This window comes from Sabethes cyaneus, chromosome 1 (assembly GCF_943734655.1).
Source record: "Sabethes cyaneus chromosome 1, idSabCyanKW18_F2, whole genome shotgun sequence".
Classification (NCBI taxonomy): domain Eukaryota; kingdom Metazoa; phylum Arthropoda; class Insecta; order Diptera; family Culicidae; genus Sabethes; species Sabethes cyaneus.
In genome coordinates this window covers 32,091,309-32,115,196 of record NC_071353.1, presented here as the reverse complement: position 1 = coordinate 32,115,196, position 23,888 = coordinate 32,091,309, and the positions used below count along the sequence as shown (strand labels likewise).

At 38.3% G+C, this 23,888-nt stretch overlaps 1 protein-coding gene across 1 annotated transcript; it reads right to left on the bottom strand.

The window, feature by feature from the left end:
• Positions 1-3,797: 3,797 nt before the first annotated feature.
• Positions 3,798-6,591, bottom strand: LOC128734372 (neprilysin-4). Its single transcript, XM_053828547.1, has one exon. The coding sequence runs from the start codon at positions 6,589-6,591 to the stop codon at positions 3,820-3,822; it is 2,772 nt and encodes a 923-aa protein (XP_053684522.1). The 3' UTR covers positions 3,798-3,819.
• Positions 6,592-23,888: the final 17,297 nt, after the last annotated feature.

Genomic DNA, 23,888 nt, shown 5'->3' with positions numbered 1-23,888 from the left:
ATGCATGAAATCAGTTCGAGGTTTCCTCACCTAGCAGCGCGGTTGCAGTCTCATTGACGCCCGAGTGTGTCCTACTCCATCCATCTTCGAGAGTCGAAACGTCTGGCTCCATAGAGAAAGGTACAGCTACATCCAGTAGTTCTAGGCAACCGGCAGGTTTTTGAATGAACAAATTGTTAACCGGGAAGCGGCTCTGTCGATAGTTTTGAACGCTCATGTACTGCTACTAGGTAATGGTCCAAGTCGACAGGATTGTTATTTCCTCACTCATTGTCCAAAAAGTGCAACTTTTTTTTGTTCAACATAATGAGCAGAACTGCTTTCAGAAATGAGAAATAAATCCACACAATGAGAAACAGACTAAACCTAAAGAGCAAAACTGACGCGCAGAAAAACTTCTTAATGCGCTCTTTAAGCGAATAAATTGCTAGCATAAAATGTGTACGAAAATTCACATTTTCTTGTTCCACACATGGAAAAGCATTCATTTATCTACCATTAAAAATTATATAAAGAATTAATTAGTTTATTTTTCCGTGATTTTTCATCAATTTTCGAAACGTCTAAAAATTACTCGTTCACAACCAGGCGGGATAAGAAGGACCACCAAAGGGGTAAGACGGACCATGGCGGAGTAAGGCGGATTGTGGCAGATTTGAAGGTTTCTTTGAGTTGTAAACACAATTTCAATATTACGGCTAAGTAAGAACAAATTCTTAAGGGGTGTTTAGGTACATGCTAAAAGAAGGTATAGTTTAATTTAGACACCTGCTAAAAGAAGGAACTTTACTACTAGTTCAATTTTGAAAATAAGAGTAGACGTTATTTTACTCCACTGGCTTTTATTTACTGTTTTCTTGGCGTTTTTTTTTTGTTGATTTGTCAGCAGGACGTTTACTCTTCGAATACCATTAACTTTAGGTGAAGGTAAAGAAGGAAACGTTAAGTGAATTGGAATCATCGAATTTTGATTCCGTTAGATCCAAATTTACATTGATTGTGTTATTCGAACGGCACTTGTTGGCTTCTTTTGACGTGGGAGGCTCTGTGTTAGACAGGATGATCTCAGATTCAGGGATAATTTTTATTACAGATGTACTCTATTTCGAAAAAGACACTGATGAAGCCTGCAAGTCGTAAACGAAATGCGTATCTGTCAGAATAATAAAATAGTTAGTCAAATTTAACAGGAAAAAGGTTGGGTTTTTCATTCAATATTTTTAAAATCTATTAAGACACTAAACAGAAGAACTTTAGGTAATTATGAGCACTATGACGTATGGCCCTTTTACCCCGTGAAAAATGGCCCGTCTTACCCCTAGCTAACAATTTACATTATTTTGCTTTTATCTCTCAATCCGTACTATTTTATATACTTTTTCCGCCACACGCAGAACAATAATTGCCCAATTAAAGTCAGTGGTAAGAGAAACGTCAAAATACCTAGCTTTTTTTGCTGAAAACCCTTAAATTTGTTGCTGCTGAAATTATATCGCATGAAGACACTCCGAACGAAAAGTTTGTTTTGATTCTAGTTTTGACGTTGGATACGGCCGAGTGCCACAGGTTGTCTCGAAAGTGTTTAGATAGGCTAATAAACAAAACATACTGGGGTATTTGTAGAAAATTTAAGGATTTCTTGACGAAATTGATGTGGTCCCTCTTACCCCGCCGGGCCTTCTTACCCCTTGTTCCCCTAAGCGGGAAAACGAAACAACCGGTGCGCGTACAGAAGCTATAGACTCAGTGGCGTCAAGGCAATCAAACGTCGTTAAATTTTGAATCTTAGCGGAGAATTACCTTTGTTTATAATGGGACTCTCCTGTAGGTGCGCGTCAAGATGCAAGTGCATGGGAATTCCAATGTTGTCATATCTAAATAACATTTTTCGCACTGTTGCCGTTGTGACATGCCTAACCATATGATGCAGTTGCGTTCACGGGCAGCCAAACTCAACTGAATATACATAATGTAAGAATGATGATTCAACTGCATTAATGAATTAATATTTTTCTGATGACAATGACCGCTATTTACAATCGTCGTTTTTTCTCAACGCACTACCCATGTTAAAACTACCCGTAGTTGTCATACGTCAGCGCATCGCATCAACGTATTCAAAGTGTATTAACATTCTGTTGCTCCTCAATGAGTAGCACAGTGTGCGGTTGCTCATACAACTGCGTTCAGCAAGAAAGAGAAAAGTTAAAATAAAACGGAGCAGAATAATTCGCGTTGAAGACTGAGCACAGTTTGATTTTTTCTCTTCTCTTTTTTTCTTCTGAGGAGGAATTATCCCTGCAAGTCGATATCCGCCCCCGTTGAGAACGTACGTTGGTGATATTCGAGAAAAACCGGGATAAGAATATGGTCGATTTGGTTCAAGGTTCGTAGGTCAAGCGATCTCCAGCCTGCTTTGTTGCTTTGGATATCTTTGCGGGGAAAGAAAGTGCTTCTGATCACCAGACCTCGCAAAGCTGCAGAATCGCTGCACCGCTGGCCGTTAACGTTCGTGTCCGTTCGTGTCAGGCTATGGGCCCGATCACCGGTCTATACATCGCTTCCCTGCCAATCTGGGCGTTCATATCTCCGTAGACGTACGTTGAATTCCAGATGCTTCTTACTCGTCGTTGAGGTTATCTTCGTGTGGACAGTACAAATTTATGACCGTGAACCTTGTGTTTTGTTGTCTTGACCTTGACAATGAGATCAGGCATTAATTAGCTTTTTATAACCGTAGTTTTTTATAATCGACGAAGCGTACGGTAGAAAAAAGTATAATGAAATAAAGCTGTTGATAGTATCTCAGGGCAGACAAGGCATGAAGAGGAAATCCGGTTATAATTGGCTCCTATTATAGCTTGGTTTGATGCACGGATCCTTCAGGTTGGGTAAAGAGAAACGGTAAACAAACTTAATAAGCATTGATTCAATGGCCATCCCTTTCGTAATTTATCTTCTGATATTTACGGTGCTATAGAGCTGAAAAGCCGTTAGTAGCACAAAGTAACAGCACAAAGCCAAAGCTCTTTTTGGCTACAATAAAAGACGTACAAAGTGGCTGAGAGACTAAGAGGCCCAAGTTAGATCAGGCAATCAGCTAGTTTTAAATGAATCTGATTTTAAACAAATAGTTTTATAGAAGAAATAGTTGCGAATATAGAATTGGAGCTCCTACTTGAGTTCTTTCCAACTGCTTCAATGTCCGATTTTTTCCAATTTCGTTTCAGCCAATATGAAAGATAAAATATATGGTTAAACTGAATGTGCTGAAGCAGTACTAGGTAACCATCCATTAGTAAAGCTTAAAATTCTTTAAGTAAATTTGAATTGCTGCAATTAATTTTCGATACTATCTGAACATGCTGTGAACATTGGACTCAATCGACTATCAGGTCATTGATTAAAAGGATTTGAAATTATGTTTTATCAAATAATCATATCATTCATGAAAGATCATTATCGAGACTCAAGAATTAACTTTCGTTCATTGCATAATACTTTCTTGATACACTACTTGCTTGAAATTCTAGTCCACCGGTTAAGGTAGTTCAAATCAGAATACAACACACAGTATCATATCAGATGGTAAATTAACCGGGCTACTACAGCAAATGAGTAAACCACAAACCAGGGATTTGTTTCGTTCAAAGCAAAAAGGCTTGCGGTTACGGCTAGTAATAACATTTATTTATTGCAGCTACAATATTCGTACAGGCGGAATGACTTTTACTGGAAGAGTTTTATGGTTTTGTGTGTGAATTAGGTATCATCTAACATTACGTAACAGTCTCCTGATTTATTTATGGAAGGTCGGTTCTACCAAACGCTACATTTGTCTCCTGGATTCATGGGTGTTCCCGGCTCGCACTCATAAACTCGCGCGAAATCCTCCGAGTTTGACAATGTCCCGATCACACGAAACTTACCGGGACTGTGAACAGCAGTTTTGAGCTTATTTCTAGTAGCTTCTGGTCGCATTGCTCCGCACCAAACCTGTGCAAAATTCAAGAAAAACAGCTGCTTGTTGGTAACATTCAATCCGGGTAAAGTTTCATTTTCCAACACTTCTTCGCTCGTTTGCTCGGATAACCACTTCGTATAAGCCCGGAATGCTTGCTTAATTCCTCCGTTGTCTGCAATATTTTCTCCCTGCGTGCTTTCACCGTCAATCTGAACGCCCACCTCATCAATTGTGTATTTACCATATTGTTGCACTAAACAGGAGGCGCGCTCATGGAATGCTTCAATTGCAAGATCACTCCACCATCGATAAAGATTTCCTTCCCGATCAAACAGTCGTCCTTTATCGTCAAAGCCATGAGTAAGCTCATGTCCTATCACGACGCCTATTCCACCATAGTTCATCGATTTGGGAAAGTACCGATGGTAGAAAGGAGGTTGCAGTATGCCTGCTGGAAACATTATCTGATTTTTGTTTCGACTATAATAAGCATTCACGACTGCAGGTGCCGTATGCCAAGCTGTTTTATTCACTGTTTGACCTATCTTATCCTGATCGGTTCGCCGAATGTGACTCAAAACGTTCAGCGTATTCTCGAAGTATTTGTCGGCGTTGATCTCCAGATCGGAATATTTTTCATTCAGCTCCTTGTGTGATAAGATAAAATCCGGATAGCCAATTCTAAGCGACATTGCATTTACCTTCATTTCAGCTAGCCGCTTCGTTTGTCCATCCAACCATTCGGTTTCGTTCAGAATTTCCCTAAATGCCTGTTGCAGTTCATGTGTCATTGCTAACGTATCACGTTTACTGTTCTCATCAAAGTACTTTCGAACGAACATGGCTCCGACCGCCATACCCATGTTGGCGTTTACCTGATTCACACAATTTTTCCAACGTGGAGGATTTTTCTCCCTTCCAAAAAGTACATTAGAGAACTTTTGCTTCGCCTGAAGAAACCTGTCATCCAAATTATTGATGCGATGTCTCACAAACCGCCACAAAATGTAGTTAGCTACCGTTCGTGAATCAGTTTGATCGAGCAGTTGTACCAAATCTTTCATATAGTTCAGTGCAAACATTACTACAAATTCCGAGCTGTTCATTTGCCGGTCCATTACGATCGTCAGATAGCGTGTCCAATCGATCTCGGGAACTTCATCGTGGAGGTTTTCCAAAATAATCTTTTTGTACAGCACGGATACATTGTTTCGTTCCTCCACCGAACTTGTAATATTAGCTAACTGCACCTCAAATTCTACCATTTCATCGGCCGTTTCGTTGGCAACTTCTGGCTGAACGTCCAATAGAATAAGCACATCAATCATGAATTGTTTATATCCATCCAGATACTTTTTATTGCTAGCTTGGAGGAAGTAATCCCGTGTTGGCAAACCCAGCGAGGTTTGATCAAACTGAATTATGTTTTCGTCGGAGTTCTTGATATCCGGACCGACCCATTCAACTATGAGTATGTCATTATTGTACCTTCGTATTTGTGCGGTTAAATTGAGCCAATCGAAATTTTCCGCACGCCAGTTGGGATCCAACACAGGCCAACCGCCCAGGGAATTAAGCAGGCTAAACAATGGTTGGAGTCCTCGCTTCTCAATTAAGCTGTAGTTCATACAGGATATAAACAAGTGCCGCGCCTTTGTTTCGGCATTATTCAAACTATTCTCCGATGCAACTTGTGCCAGCTCCCGTTTCTGAACTTTTCTTATCTGGGCCTTCAGTACTAATTTGTTCAATACTCCTCGCTTACCCATAATTCGTTTCCTTACTCGACGGAGGTGTTCATTATAGATAGGCGACATTGTAGTAGATATGGTGTTTTCTATATCAATAACTCCACCGTCCGTGGTTTCAAGCAAAAGGTTTTTCAAAACAACATCCAAACTTTCTCTCAATATTTCGAAAGTGTCCAAGCCTGCTTTATCCTTCGGGATAGGATTAACACGATCCCAATTACCGCAAGCATATTGATAGAAATCATCACAGGGATTAACGGTCGTATCCATGTACTGTTTCATGATTTCTACCTGTGCCATTCGTACGCTCTCCGGATTGCCTTCGTTGCTCCACGTGATGCCCTGCGCAATTGATTTCTTTGCCTTTCTGCGTCGTACAGCAAGCCGCTTTCTTCGTTGATTGGGGACAATATCTGGCTTATCTACATCCTCTGGTATTGTGACCAAATCATCGCGGCGATCTGTACTTACACAGCGGGAAGGAACAACCACTGGTGTCCTGGGAACAAAAGAAGTTCGCAAATCTCTCAGGATATCGCGTTCCTCAACATCCAACACTTCCGAAAACGTTGTTCGCACCGCATCGCAGCGAGATTGTAGGTCATCCAATTGATTTGATTGGTCAGAATAATAGCTCAGCGACTGATAATGATGAGCGGAATGCTTGACCGATCCAGCCACGTGCAGCCGTGTAAACAATAAGAATAGCACCGCCAACGGCAGCATCGCAGCGGGTATCACAAACAGCAGCTTCGCGAACCGATATCCCGGACACCATTGCAATCGTCCCGTTTGTTCATTGATTCCCAGCTCGCAGCCTGTCGCTTTATCTTGAGATTGCTTCTTGAGTTCGGCTTTCACCGTCTTCAGTTCCATGACGCGCATCGATTCTCTTTCTCTCGCCTTTGTTTTCGTCGCTATGATTTACTCTTGTAATTTAAAATCTGTTCAATGTCCATGCATGTCAGTGAAATTCAATTTTCTGCCTAGTTTTTTATCCTCCGTTCTTAGAAGACACTATCATCGCAGTTCAAAGTCTACCGGTCCAGTGGATTGTGCCACCAGCAGACGTGTACAGTTTTCAGCTAAATTATATGTAATTTGAATGCTCCACAATCAACAACTCCCTGCTGACATAAGTTGTGACGGTATCGTTTTCACCACCGTGGTGATCGAGTCTTGCTATCTGTCTCTCACGCGAACACCTTAATTTGCGTCACAACTCTACTCTTGGACTTGTGGAAAATCTGCCACCTCTTGTCAAAAATCAGTGCACAAACAAAAGATTTTCTCCCCAAACACAACCGTCAGTAATCCACGGCACACTGAACTGTGCCGCGATCTGAATCGTGAGCGACCGATGCGACGACGACACCCGGCTGCTCGATTGCGGATTAAAATTGATAAAATTGTTGTTATTGTTCCCGCGCGTCCTGCCGCAGAATTCGCGCTCCTCAACCAGCCAACAACGGGACCAGTGATCTACACTCACTCGGTCATGAGCGCCTCTCAGCATCCAGTTCAAGTGGCGTACTGAAAATGTTCCACTATAAATCTCCAGGGCAACGACGACGTCCACAATGACGACGACGACGACGACGACGGCCGCGACGGGAGCGCGCAATACAATCATTTAACGGCCGCGAGGCAAGTGTTATATTACCGTAAAGCTGTGTTCGCTACGCAGCACAGCACTGCACATGTACTAGTGTTGCGGCGCAGAAATATTTGAACTCATTGAAATTAATTTAAATCAATTCTCGTCACAATCGTGATCGTCTCAGACTCTGGAGAGAGCGACGAGAGAAGTTTTAATCGATCAAACGAGGTGTTGCACAGAAAGTCCCAAATGGCTGCGCACCGTGTTAATCAATAGTGCCGGCTACCTAACAGCTGGCCTTCTGGGGTTGTTTACTTTGGGATTATCGCATATTATGGTTGAGGATTATTGTAACTATTCCGATAATTCCTAGTCACTATTTAAGAAGGGTGCAGGAGGGTACTTTCAGCATACTTCTAAATTCAGCCTATTTTCAGCATGCTATTAATTATTGCACCAACTCTGCTTTCGTGTTATATGAGTCTGAAGAACCAATTTGTCGGCGAACGAATGTACCTACAAAAATAGTGCGGTATTTGCTGAAGAATATAAGTTTTCCCTGTCAGAACAGAAAGTAGGCCCAAAATAGAAGTAGGCTGAAGAACTAGTGCCGTACCCTATATTCTGATATATTCATTGACACAATCGTTCAATGTAGGTATCCCAGACAGATAGAAATAATAATAAGCATAATCGACATAGAAAAAAGATCTCTACATTCATCTGCCCATCAAAGTTCTATACCTATTCATTTAATTCATACGTTCTTATAGGTAAACACTTTTGAGAGTATTCAAATGACTCTTAGAGCAATTTGACAATACTTTGACAATAATTTGATTTCACAGTATTGAAGGATCTCCAAAGCCACTATATACACTTCGTTTCGATATGGATTGTCCAGACTCATCGACTAATAAATCTCCATGTTGTGCTTAGAACCAGGGATGGTTCGATCACTTTGACTCAATTTTGATTCATTTGACAGTAGCGTCGTAACCAAGCAAAATTTGGCAAATTGATATATGGGACATTTGTAGATAATAACTAGATCTACAATTTTGCTTAATAAAGTGTTGCTGTATCTTTTGTAGTTACGGTGCTACAATGCTAGTACCGCATTAGTAACTAAATGAACGTTCATTTAGTTACTAAAGAGGTACTAGCATTGTAGCGCCGTAACTATAAAAGTTACAGCAACACTTTATTCTGAAAAATTATAAATAATAACGTGTTCTACAAATGTCTCATACATAACTTTGTCAAATTTTGCTCGGCTGAGACGGTAGTGTCAAATGAATCAAAATTGAGTCAAAGTGATCGAACCATCCCTGCTTAGAACACACTTTCAACGAGCGTTTGATTTTAGAACCGCCTAATTTGTATCGAGTTTTCGATAGGCGGGAATGGTGGAAAGTGTCAGCATGAAATGTCAAACTCGACTGAATTTTCCCTGCATAAAATGTCGAAGTAGACTTCTCGATCGTTGAAAGCTCGATTAGGTTGTATGGTGAGTTTACACGATATCTTTCCACATTAGAGGTATTTTCAGCACACACCGCATCCAACACCGTTCCAACATCAGAAGGACTAACTCGCTCTTTACTAGCCACCGTATACACTGAAGTCTCTTTTTTACGTGACTATTTTACACGAATTTCGGAATTTATGCGAATTTTTTCTACTCGCATTTCGAAGTTTACGCAGTATTTTTAAGAAAGTTTCGAAATTTATAACTTGAGTGTATTTCATTTTGACAGAGTTTATGAGAGCCCTATATATTCGCAAACGCCATTGCTTGCACAACTCTACGGTTAACACCGATGATATCGAAGTTGCCTACGAAGCCTAAGAACATTTTGCGGTTATGATACCGCTTCTCTGCCCGCCTGTCCCTTCCACTGCAACATTGAACAGTAAATTCCGTAGCCCGTCATCTTGCTTCAAACCATCTAACGACATAAATGAACTCAATATATCATCCGTTATTGTGACGCTTGACTTTATAATATCAGGGGTGGCACGTATCAGCTCAATCAGTTTTTTTGGGAAGGCATGTAAAAGCGCAATCCGCCACAACTCGTATTCTGGTGGCTCCCAACTGGTAGACTTTCCAAAGGCTTTCGGCATAATTCCAAACCGGAAGCTGCTTGCAAAACTGGAAGCTCAGTTCAACTTTTCATCTGCGGCTACCTTGTATCTACAAGGTAGAAAACAAACAGTAGACTGTGGTGGTCGCTGCTCCAGTTGTGCTGAATCTACATCTGGTGTACCGCAAGGCTCAGTTCTCGGACCGTTGCTGTTATGCTGCAACATAAACGATCTTCCAACAATTCTCAAATTTTGCTCCATCCAGATGTATGCTGACGACGTTCAACTATATATCGGACGTCTTGATCCTTGCACTTCGGAAATAATCAGAATGATGAATACGGATTTTGAACGAATTTCAAAATGGTTACGGAGAAGCGGGCTTGCAATAAATCCCACCAAAAGTAAAGCGCTGTTCATAACAAGCCGACGTCGGCGTGCAATTGGATTTGTGTCTCCGGATTCGTGCATCGTGATAGACGGTAAAAACGCCCAGTAGTCAGGCAGTGCGAACAATCTAGGTTACGTATTCCAGAGTGATCTACAGTGGGACGGTTTGATATCACAACAGTGTGGGAAGATTTACACTGACGGTCTACTTCTGTAATTCTGCTGCAACGGTCGAGACTAAGCGACAACTGTTTAAATCGCTAATCCTGCCGCACTTTTTATTCGGGGATATCTTCCATGTTCACCTTAGTGCAAATTAGTTTGAACGTCTTCGGGTTGCACTAAATTTTGAGTTATCTGCAAAAGAATCTGTTAGGGTGTTCTCTGTAAGTCTTTTACGCATACCGATCCTGCATGTTCTTGAGAAAACTAATAACCACGCAAATTTCGGCCATACTGCATCGAAGATTGATAGAGTCAAACCGCCATCGCTTGCAAAACCTGGTGATCCCAGCAAACAACACTACAAATTACACCAATTCACTGTTCATCTGAGGTGTTATAAATTGGAATTCGGGACTCCATACTCCATACCTTTAATATGGTACATAACTCTATCTCTATCTCTATCTCTATCTCTATCTCTATCTCTATCTCTATCTCTATCTCTATCTCTATCTCTATCTCTATCTCTATCTCTATCTCTATCTCTATCTCTATCTCTATCTCTATCTCTATCTCTATCTCTATCTCTATCTCTATCTCTATCTCTATCTCTATCTCTATCTCTATCTCTATCTCTATCTCTATCTCTATCTCTATCTCTATCTCTATCTCTATCTCTATCTCTATCTCTATCTCTATCTCTATCTCTATCTCTATCTCTATCTCTATCTCTATCTCTATCTCTATCTCTATCTCTATCTCTATCTCTATCTCTATCTCTATCTCTATCTCTATCTCTATCTCTATCTCTATCTCTATCTCTATCTCTATCTCTATCTCTATCTCTATCTCTATCTCTATCTCTATCTCTATCTCTATCTCTATCTCTATCTCTATCTCTATCTCTATCTCTATCTCTATCTCTATCTCTATCTCTATCTCTATCTCTATCTCTATCTCTATCTCTATCTCTATCTCTATCTCTATCTCTATCTCTATCTCTATCTCTATCTCTATCTCTATCTCTATCTCTATCTCTATCTCTATCTCTATCTCTATCTCTATCTCTATCTCTATCTCTATCTCTATCTCTATCTCTATCTATCTATCTATCTATCTATCTATCTATCTATCTATCTATCTATCTATCTATCTATCTATCTATCTATCTATCTATCTATCTATCTATCTATCTATCTATCTATCTATCTATCTATCTATCTATCTATCTATCTATCTATCTATCTATCTATCTATCTATCTATCTATCTATCTATCTATCTATCTATCTATCTATCTATCTATCTATCTATCTATCTATCTATCTATCTATCTATCTATCTATCTATCTATCTATCTATCTATCTATCTATCTATCTATCTATCTATCTATCTATCTATCTATCTATCTATCTATCTATCTATCTATCTATCTATCTATCTATCTATCTATCTATCTATCTATCTATCTATCTATCTATCTATCTATCTATCTATCTATCTATCTATCTATCTATCTATCTATCTATCTATCTATCTATCTATCTATCTATCTATCTATCTATCTATCTATCTATCTATCTATCTATCTATCTATCTATCTATCTATCTATCTATCTATCTATCTATCTATCTATCTATCTATCTATCTATCTATCTATCTATCTATCTATCTATCTATCTATCTATCTATCTATCTATCTATCTATCTATCTATCTATCTATCTATCTATCTATCTATCTATCTATCTATCTATCTATCTATCTATCTATCTATCTATCTATCTATCTATCTATCTATCTATCTATCTATCTATCTATCTATCTATCTATCTATCTATCTATCTATCTATCTATCTATCTATCTATCTATCTATCTATCTATCTATCTATCTATCTATCTATCTATCTATCTATCTATCTATCTATCTATCTATCTATCTATCTATCTATCTATCTATCTATCTATCTATCTATCTATCTATCTATCTATCTATCTATCTATCTATCTATCTATCTATCTATCTATCTATCTATCTATCACGGTCATAGTCATAGTTAAACCGTATAAATGACCTAAATGCATCACCACAATCCAAGCTCCGCAACATCGTTAAGGGGACATGAACGACTGAAAATTTTGAAGAAATCAGTTTTTTTTATTTCAGATTTTGATTCTGCAGTCTGTTCCGCTTATTTTGATACTAAATTTGTAATGATCCGACCACGGGAAGCGGCCGGAAAATGATCATACACATAAGCCAGACACAGCCAGAGAAAAACGAAAAAGAAGAAAAAAAGATTCTGTCTGGTGATCAAACTCTGGAGTTGCTTGATAGTACCTTAATGAGGTAATTTACATATCTATATGTTTTACATTCCAAAATATGTAATACAAAATACTCATACGGTATCCGTCAATTGCGTTAGCACTTGTGAAAATTCAAATAGTGAATTCAATTAGTAGGAGCGCGAATGACAATTCTGTTTCCAAACTTATAATGTAGTTTAAAATGATTTTTTTTTAATTCTATATTAGAGAGGTTTTCAGCCTGCGGCTGGTTCGCCTCTTTTTAAAATGATTGAAAACCACAAGTAAACTGTATGCAGGAAATAATTAATTGCCTTGATGCGACATTGAGATCGGGCCCATTCTGATCAGAAATCATATTCTGAATTTCGATCAACCATATGTTTCGGTACGCACTGCAACACTTCTATTGGTATACAGCGTACTGCAGCATTGCCATACTTTATATTATAGGGCTTTACTTTTTTATCTCCGCGGTAGTAGCAATGGACTCTATAGGGCCTATTGAATTGCCGGCAACAGCACTATTGCTCCGTGACGCCAAACAAGGTATAACAAAAGCTATCGTTACCAAGTAAAAATTTTGATAATACCTAGGGTACGGGAGGGTATTCCCAGCACGCTACTAAATTCGGCATACATTACCTTTTTTGGCTACACTTTCCCAAATAAAAACTTTGCCGCTATATAACAATACTGAAACGAATGTAGCACTCATAGGCTTTAATGTGTTATAACTCTTTTCATAAAAATGTAAGCAATTTGCTAAATTTTATTCAATAAACATCAAAACCACAGTTTTTCCACTGGCACGTAATCAGGCTGAAAAAACCAGCAGCAATCGCTTACGCGTATCCGCTCTTGATGATGGTTTGGAAAACACACAATTATGATCACGTTTACTTATTCTAGAAACTAAACAGCTGTGAATATGCTCTCACAGAACAATTCTACTTCTTTTCATCACGGAAGAACACAAAAATTCCTCTCTGATATGAAAATATAAATCAATTTTCAATCACTAGTCATTACCGGCATTTTGTTTTTAATTCCAGCATAGCTAGTACTTGAGTGACAACCACTTGCTTCTGGTGCTAATGTATATGAACGATTCAATGATACACTAGCGCCAGCAGCAAGCTGTTGTCACGGCAAAACTAGTTATCTACAATGAGCCCGGAATGTAGGCAATGGCGACACGTTATCCACCGGTCTCTCTTTTGATTTGATCTTTTGCAAAGCATCTAATCCCTGTGCAGGCTATTTCGGCCGGTCGGATTTAAAAAACACAGACACCACTATAGAAAATGGGCCTCCTTTAGCCGCAGCGACTTCATCATTTCTCGCGACTAGAACACAAATTCAGTAGCGTTTCATTAAGACCTCTATCTCTATCTCTATCTCTATCTCTATCTCTATCTCTATCTCTATCTCTATCTCTATCTCTATCTCTATCTCTATCTCTATCTCTATCTCTATCTCTATCTCTATCTCTATCTCTATCTCTATCTCTATCTCTATCTCTATCTCTATCTCTATCTCTATCTCTATCTCTATCTCTATCTCTATCTCTATCTCTATCTCTATCTCTATCTCTATCTCTATCTCTATCTCTATCTCTATCTCTATCTCTATCTCTATCTCTATCTCTATCTCTATCTCTATCTCTATCTCTATCTCTATCTCTATCTCTATCTCTATCTCTATCTCTATCTCTATCTCTATCTCTATCTCTATCTCTATCTCTATCTCTATCTCTATCTCTATCTCTATCTCTATCTCTATCTCTATCTCTATCTCTATCTCTATCTCTATCTCTATCTCTATCTCTATCTCTATCTCTATCTCTATCTCTATCTCTATCTCTATCTCTATCTCTATCTCTATCTCTATCTCTATCTATCTATCTATCTATCTATCTATCTATCTATCTATCTATCTATCTATCTATCTATCTATCTATCTATCTATCTATCTATCTATCTATCTATCTATCTATCTATCTATCTATCTATCTATCTATCTATCTATCTATCTATCTATCTATCTATCTATCTATCTATCTATCTATCTATCTATCTATCTATCTATCTATCTATCTATCTATCTATCTATCTATCTATCTATCTATCTATCTATCTATCTATCTATCTATCTATCTATCTATCTATCTATCTATCTATCTATCTATCTATCTATCTATCTATCTATCTATCTATCTATCTATCTATCTATCTATCTATCTATCTATCTATCTATCTATCTATCTATCTATCTATCTATCTATCTATCTATCTATCTATCTATCTATCTATCTATCTATCTATCTATCTATCTATCTATCTATCTATCTATCTATCTATCTATCTATCTATCTATCTATCTATCTATCTATCTATCTATCTATCTATCTATCTATCTATCTATCTATCTATCTATCTATCTATCTATCTATCTATCTATCTATCTATCTATCTATCTATCTATCTATCTATCTATCTATCTATCTATCTATCTATCTATCTATCTATCTATCTATCTATCTATCTATCTATCTATCTATCTATCTATCTATCTATCTATCTATCTATCTATCTATCTATCTATCTATCTATCTATCTATCTATCTATCTATCTATCTATCTATCTATCTATCTATCTATCTATCTATCTATCTATCTATCTATCTATCTATCTATCTATCTATCTATCTATCTATCTATCTATCTATCTATCTATCTATCTATCTATCTATCTATCTATCTATCTATCTATCTATCTATCTATCTATCTATCTATCTATCTATCTATCTATCTATCTATCTATCTATCTATCTATCTATCTATCTATCTATCTATCTATCTATCTATCTATCTATCTATCTATCTATCTATCTATCTATCTATCTATCTATCTATCTATCTATCTATCTATCTATCTATCTATCTATCTATCTATCTATCTATCTATCTATCTATCTATCTATCTATCTATCTATCTATCTATCTATCTATCTATCTATCTATCTATCTATCTATCTATCTATCTATCTATCTATCTATCTATCTATCTATCACGGTCATAGTCATAGTTAAACCGTATAAATGACCTAAATGCATCACCACAATCCAAGCTCCGCAACATCGTTAAGGGGACATGAACGACTGAAAATTTTGAAGAAATCAGTTTTTTTTATTTCAGATTTTGATTCTGCAGTCTGTTCCGCTTATTTTGATACTAAATTTGTAATGATCCGACCACGGGAAGCGGCCGGAAAATGATCATACACATAAGCCAGACACAGCCAGAGAAAAACGAAAAAGAAGAAAAAAAGATTCTGTCTGGTGATCAAACTCTGGAGTTGCTTGATAGTACCTTAATGAGGTAATTTACATATCTATATGTTTTACATTCCAAAATATGTAATACAAAATACTCATACGGTATCCGTCAATTGCGTTAGCACTTGTGAAAATTCAAATAGTGAATTCAATTAGTAGGAGCGCGAATGACAATTCTGTTTCCAAACTTATAATGTAGTTTAAAATGATTTTTTTTTAATTCTATATTAGAGAGGTTTTCAGCCTGCGGCTGGTTCGCCTCTTTTTAAAATGATTGAAAACCACAAGTAAACTGTATGCAGGAAATAATTAATTGCCTTGATGCGACATTGAGATCGGGCCCATTCTGATCAGAAATCATATTCTGAATTTCGATCAACCATATGTTTCGGTACGCACTGCAACACTTCTATTGGTATACAGCGTACTGCAGCATTGCCATACTTTATATTATAGGGCTTTACTTTTTTATCTCCGCGGTAGTAGCAATGGACTCTATAGGGCCTATTGAATTGCCGGCAACAGCACTATTGCTCCGTGACGCCAAACAAGGTATAACAAAAGCTATCGTTACCAAGTAAAAATTTTGATAATACCTAGGGTACGGGAGGGTATTCCCAGCACGCTACTAAATTCGGCATACATTACCTTTTTTGGCTACACTTTCCCAAATAAAAACTTTGCCGCTATATAACAATACTGAAACGAATGTAGCACTCATAGGCTTTAATGTGTTATAACTCTTTTCATAAAAATGTAAGCAATTTGCTAAATTTTATTCAATAAACATCAAAACCACAGTTTTTCCACTGGCACGTAATCAGGCTGAAAAAACCAGCAGCAATCGCTTACGCGTATCCGCTCTTGATGATGGTTTGGAAAACACACAATTATGATCACGTTTACTTATTCTAGAAACTAAACAGCTGTGAATATGCTCTCACAGAACAATTCTACTTCTTTTCATCACGGAAGAACACAAAAATTCCTCTCTGATATGAAAATATAAATCAATTTTCAATCACTAGTCATTACCGGCATTTTGTTTTTAATTCCAGCATAGCTAGTACTTGAGTGACAACCACTTGCTTCTGGTGCTAATGTATATGAACGATTCAATGATACACTAGCGCCAGCAGCAAGCTGTTGTCACGGCAAAACTAGTTATCTACAATGAGCCCGGAATGTAGGCAATGGCGACACGTTATCCACCGGTCTCTCTTTTGATTTGATCTTTTGCAAAGCATCTAATCCCTGTGCAGGCTATTTCGGCCGGTCGGATTTAAAAAACACAGACACCACTATAGAAAATGGGCCTCCTTTAGCCGCAGCGACTTCATCATTTCTCGCGACTAGAACACAAATTCAGTAGCGTTTCATTAAGACCAAAATACACGCCGATATTCAGTAAATATTATTCTATCAACTAGTATAAAAATGTTGTCTCGAATAAATATAGTTTCAACGTAATTCCTGAATATCGTTCAGGCTACCGCTTAATGGGCTGGAAATACCCTCCAGTACCCTATTTATAATTAGATTAAAATTTTAGATTCGTCTCAATGTCCTCAACTCCACACTTGCTCGTAGTCGGCCACGGGAATAATAGAGGTCTTTCCCATTTACTTTAAATATATAACTCTTAAGTCTTAATATAAGACATCTAGCTTAGTCGAACTTTGCCTCACCTTATATAGAGCCGTATGAAATGACGAAAGTAATGTATTCGACTAAACTACAAATTTTCAGGTAGTAATCGTACTGTTTGTTGTAGTAGAATTAAATGAAATATTTTTCTTATTTTTGAATCATCCGATTAAAAGCTATTTTTTCTTAGCCTGTTATACGCAGTATTCCTTAGACCGTTTATCTAAACAGATTAACACTTTAGTAGTTTTGAAAATAATCGTTAACATTGATGTAATACAAATGGTGTTGACTATCGACACAAGTATTGACCATTTCATTGTCAAACTTGAACTGATATAAGTTAGAACAAATGGGTAAAGCAAAACATGATGCGTAAAAACCTCTAACGTTAGGAACGTTTTATAGGTTTTTTAGCAGCTGGCAAAAAAAGACAAAGTTAGATTCCATTAGTATGTATTCTTTCTCCGAACATCGATGAATCAATTAATCCACATACATTGATTTTCTCACGCTCGTTAACCAATCATTCTTGCAATAACGCCTGTTATAATAGCTTTTATTGCCATTTTACGATCATTCACGCCAAACAGTGCCCACCGGAGAATACCAATTTGCATGCGAATAAAGCCATTACAAATCCCAATCCCATTGCCATGACGATAAGTTGGACTAAAGACTCCACCTCCGTTAGCAGCGAGCCAAAAAGGATGAAGCGCTGCTTCGGTTGCGCCAGTCAAGAAACCATTAAAAGTGGGTGTCAAGTCTAAAGTGGACACACCTTGAGCATAAACCGCAGCCGGCGCAAGAAGGTTGCAGTTAATAAAAATTAACATCATTTTAATGAAGATTTATGGTTCTACGTATTCTCGCACATTCTTCATTGGTATGATGCGGCACAATTGATCAGCAATATGGTACAGTTTTAACGATTTCAGCTGACGGTAATTATCCGAATGAATGATTTTCAATGTTCCATGCTAGGAGTAAAATTATAAGTAATTCCAATCGATGCATGTGGTAAAATCCATCTTTCGTGCCGTACTCTGCTACAGGATCCAGGCAATTCGTTTGTGCAGCGCGTTATTTACTAAACAAAATAATTGTTTCACAGTACAAATTCGCCAGACAATATTAAGCTTTTTTCAATATCTTTTAATTTTCTTTTTATGAACATATTTTTGGATTTGTGTAATATAATCGTGATAAAAGGGCATATTATTTCTAGTCTTAAGTCGAAAAGTAATTGAAAGGTATCTCCAAATTCATTACAAAAATCAGAAAAAGTGTACAAACTATGAAAAGTTGAGACTTTTTTTTGACTAACTTCATGTGTATTTCTTGTTTGTTTTTGTCTCTTATTATATTAAAGTATTCAAAAAAAGAAAAACAGTACACTACGCTCTTAAAAGAGTTTGCCTTTAAATAGATTGGATTTAGCTGAAACTTGGTGAACACTATAGGTAGACAGGTAGAAGAGTATAGTTTTTATTACGCTCAAAATTGGCGATCAAGCCAAAAGTGGATTTGGAATTGAAAAGTTTATAGGATTAAACTTGGATTGTTTGAAATGCGCGGCTATTGACAGGCAGCGGAAATATTTCAAGCTCAGCAAACACTTAATTGTGATATGCACCATTATAATAAAGACGCACCTAATTAAAAACTTGACAATTGATTTGACAGCATGCAAAACAATACACATTTACCGTTCAATTCTCAATATGGAAAGTCATAAAGCGCGGAACCATCGAAAATAAGAGATTCACCAATCACGAAGAAAACGCGGAAAACCAAACAAATTACCAATCATTGTGCCGTAATCGATAACGGAACGGAAGAACTGGTGGCGTCCAAGCGACATGCCCACTGATAAATGGTAGAGTTGGTCTCTACCAAAAGCACTTCCAGATTAGGAAGTCTACGAACGTGTCTGCCGTCCATGTTGGCTGGGCAAGCATAAAACTTAAGCACTGTCACTTGATGCCATCTATACCTATAAAGAAGGATTTCTGTCTGTCTGTCTGTCTGTCTGTCTGTCCTGTGTTCCTTATAGAATCAAAAACTACTGAACCAATCGGCGTGAAAATTTGCATGTAGAGGTTTTTGGGGCCAGGAAAGGTTTTAGTGATGGTTAGAGACCCCTCCCCCCACTAAGAGGGGGGGCTCCCATACAAATGAAACACAAATTTCTGCATAACTCGAGAACTAATCAAGCAAATAGAACCAAATTTGGCATGTGGGTGTTTTCGGTGACAAGAATTTATTCTAGAGTAATTTGAGACCCCTCCCCTCTTTATAAGGGGAATTATAACTGCTCTCCCCTTTAAGAGGGGGGGTTTCCATACAAATTTCCTCATAACTCAAGAACTATTCAAGCAAATGGAACCAAATTTGGCATGTGAAGGTTTTCGAGGGCAAGAAAATTTTCTATGTTGAATTAGGACCCCTCCTCACTTTAAGAGGGGGGGCTCCTGTACAAATGAAATACCAATTTCCTCATAACTCGAGAACTAATCAAGCAAATGGAACCAAATTTGGCATGTGTGTGTTTTTGAAGACAAAATTTTTTTCTATGATGAATTGGGACCCCTCCCCACTTTAAGAGGGGGGGGGGCTCCTATACAAACGAAATACAAATTTCCTTATAACTCGAGAGCTAATCCAGCAACTGGAACCAAATTTGGCATGTAGGTGTTTTTGGAGGCAAGAATGTTTTCTATGATGAATAAGAACCTCTCCCCACTTTAGGAGGGGGGGCTCCTATACAAATGAAATACAAATTTCCTCATAACTCGAGAACTAATCAAGCAAATAGAACCAAATTTGGCATGTGGGTATTTTCGGTGACAAGAATTTATTCTATGGTAAATTGAGACCCCTCCCTCTTTATAAGGGGAATTGTAACTCCTCTCCCCTTTAAGAGGGGGGGCTTCCATACAAATTTCCTCATAACTCGAAAACTAATCAAGCAAATGGAACCAACTTTGGCATGTGAAGGTTTTCGAGGGCAAGAAAATTTTCTACGATGAATTAGGACCCCTCCCCACTCTAAGAGGGGGGGCTCCTGTACAAATGAAATACAAATTTCCTCCTAACTCGAGAACTAATCAAGCAAATAGAACAACATTTGGCATGTGGGTGTTTTTTTGGTGACAAGAATTTATTCTATGGTGAATTGAGACCCCTCCCCTCTTTATAAGAGGAATTATAACTCCTCTCCCCTTTAAGAGGGGGGACTTCCATACAAATTTCCTCATAACTCGAGAACTAATCAAGCAAATGCAACCAAATTTGGCATGTGAAGGTTTTCGAGAGCAAGAAAATTTTCTATGGTGAATTAGGACCCCTCCCCACTTTAAGAGGAGGGGCTCCTGTACAAATGAAATACAAATTTCCTCATAACTCGAGAACTAAGCAAGCGAATTGAACCAAATTTGGCATGTGTGTGTTTTTGGAGACAATTTTTTTTTCAATGATGAATTGGAGGGGGGGTCCTATACAAACGAAATACAAATTTCCTCATAACTCGAGAACTAATCCAGCAAATGGAACCAAATTTGGCGTGTAGGTGTTTTTGGAGGCAAGAATTTTTTCTGTGATGAATTAGGACCTCTTCCCACATTAGGAGGGGGGCTCCAATACAAATGAAATACAAATTTCCCCATAACTCGAGAACTAATCAAGCAAATAGAACCAAATTCGGCATGTGGAGGTTTTTGGAGGCAAAAATATTTTCTACGGTGAATTAGGATCCTTCCACACTTCAAGAGGGGGGGCTTCTACACAAATGAAATACAAATTTCCTCATAATTCGAGAACTAATCAAGCAAATGGAACCATATTTGGCATGTGGGTGTTTTTGGAGGCAACCATTTTTCCCATGATGAATTAGGACTTCTTACCTTTTTAGGAGGGGGGGGGGGCTCCCATTCAAACGAAATACGAATTTGCTCATAACTTTAGAACTAATCAAGCAAATGGAACCGCCGCCCACTGGGGGGCTTGCAAAACTCGAGATAGTGACAAAGATCATCCGAGATTCATGATTTATGTACAACACAGGTTAATTTGTGGCAATACGAAGTTTGTCGGGTCAGCTAGTTTCCATATAACTTGCATTGCAGTATTTTCGATTATTCTTATTGTTTGCAAGCCCACAACGTACCTCAAGTCACAGCATAATACGGTCTTCATAAGCGTTGAAAAACATTGATTAAAATCAATGTAACGCTTCTTGTTCTTTTTTATATTTCTTGTCTCATACTGCAAAGCACTGTTTAATATTCCGTTTTATAGACGCGCGGTTCTACTTCCTGTTTAAGTTGTCGACCGAATTCTAAACGGGATGTTCATTTTTTCAACACATTTACTGGAAAATATTATGAGAGACAGTTTAAGAATGGAGGTTCTCCGTCAGACAGCGACGCAAACTTCAACGTACATCCCTAAACTACATATATACAATTGCATCGTCAATCGGAAATCGCATGACAGTTGGCTAATCCTTCCTTTGCGCTTTTCGCGCCATTCGCGAATTTTAAACTCCGTTTTATGGAGATTGTTTATTGAAAAACATATATATTTTTACCTCTACGTTTTTGTATAGAATGTTTTGCAAACTTTAGGACATTAACCTTTCACTGGACATCGGCAGTTTCTGGCGCGTGCCCTGCCTATACTGTCTTGTCTCTTGCCAGTTCAAACATAACTCTTGTTACTGTTTCAGAAACGATTGAAACCTCAGCTGAAAAAAAGCACCCGACGCTTGTATTCCTTTTTTCTGTTAAATCCGCGCGCTTTATATTTTCGAATTTCCTCTCTCTACATAATCTATTGCACAATATGGTTTCAAGTCATTTTTCGATGATTTCATTTTTCCTTATTTCGAGATACTGGATACTGTGTGTGTGTGTGTGTGTGTGTGTGTGTGTGTGTGTGTGTGTGTGTGTGTGTGTGCGTGTGTGTGTGTGCGTGTGTGCGTGTGTGTGTGCGTGTGTGTGTGTGTGTGTGTGTGTGTGCGTGTGTGCGTGTGTGTGAGCGTGTGTGTGTATGTGTGTGTGTGTGTGTGTGTGTGTGTGTGTGTGTGTGTGTGTGTGTGTGTGTGTGTGTGTGTGTGTGTGTGTGTGTGTGTGTGTGTGTGTGTGTGTATGTATGTATGTGTGTATGTTACGCTTGACTTTAGTCGTCTGTTTCTTGGAGATGGCTGAACCGATTCGTTTGCATTACGCTTATTTGAAAGATGTTATCACCTTGTAGATCACTATTGAATTGTTTGGTGGTCCGACATTTTGTTTAAAAGTTATAAGCAAAAATGTAAAAATTACGTGACCTGACAACAATTTTAGTATCAAATGAAGGCTCTTGCTACTGCAAATTTTTTTTAGGGAGAGTTTCATCGAAAACAATCAAGTGGTTCAAAAGTTATGCTTAAAAATGTGCTTTTTCAAGGTGTAAATTAGTCGAACGTTTCTCAGAAATGGCCAAACCGATTTATGCGCTATTAGTCTCATTGGGTAGGTAATTTAGCCTTATAGATCACCATTGATTTGTTTTTTGATTGGATGTTTAATTTGAAAGTTATGAGCAGTCGTGTACAGCATAATAAAATTTACAATTATTCATTCAAGGGTTTTAACCAGATAATTAATCAGATTTCAATTATCTTAGTATCAAACGAGAGGCCTTAATGCTGTGAACATATCTGCTAAATCTTATTAGAATTGGCCTTACTAGTCAAAAGTTATTTGAAAAACATTGATGAAATTATTTAAGCAAACTTTATTGATATGAACCAAATAGAAAAAACGCGATCATGTGCTCTAGCGCAAAAATGCTTTATTTTGCAGGTGGTGTGTCTTCACTTCACTTAATTGGCCTAACGTCTTATGACAAGGCCTGCGCAGTATAATTTCTCCATCTGTTTCGGTCCATGGCAACTGATCTCCAGTTCCGCGGGCACCCAGTGCTCGCCAGATCTCGCTCCACCTGGTCTTGCCACCTCGCTCGCTGTGCCCCTCTTCGTCTTGTTCCTACCGGATTTGATGCGAAAACCATTTTTGCAGGATAGTTGTCCGGCATTCTAGCAACATGTCCTGCCCAACGTATCCGTCCAGCTTTAACCACTTTCTGAATACTTGGTTCGCCGTAGAGACGCGCGAGCTCGTGGTTCATTCTTCGCCTCCATACACCGTTCTCTTGCACTCCGCCAAAGATGGTTCTTAGCACCCGCCGTTCGAAAACTCCGAGTGCTCGTAGGTCCTCTTCTAGCAATGTCCACGTTTCGTGCCCGTAGAGGACAACCGGTCTAATTAGCGTTTTGTACAGTGTGCACTTTGTACGGGGGCTCAGATTGTTCGACCGCAAGTGTTTGTGGAGTCCGTAGTAGGCCCGACTTCCGCTGATAATACGTCTTTTAATCTCACGGCTGGTATTGTTGTCCTCTGTTGCCAGCGAGCCAAGGTATACGAACTCGTCGACTACCTCGAACTCATCCCCGTCGATTACCACGGTGCTGCCCAAGCGAGCCCTGTCGCGCTCGGTTCCGCCCGCCAGCATATACTTCGTTTTAGACGTATTTATCTGCAATCCAATCTTCTCTGCTTCGCGTTTCAGTCTGGTGTACTG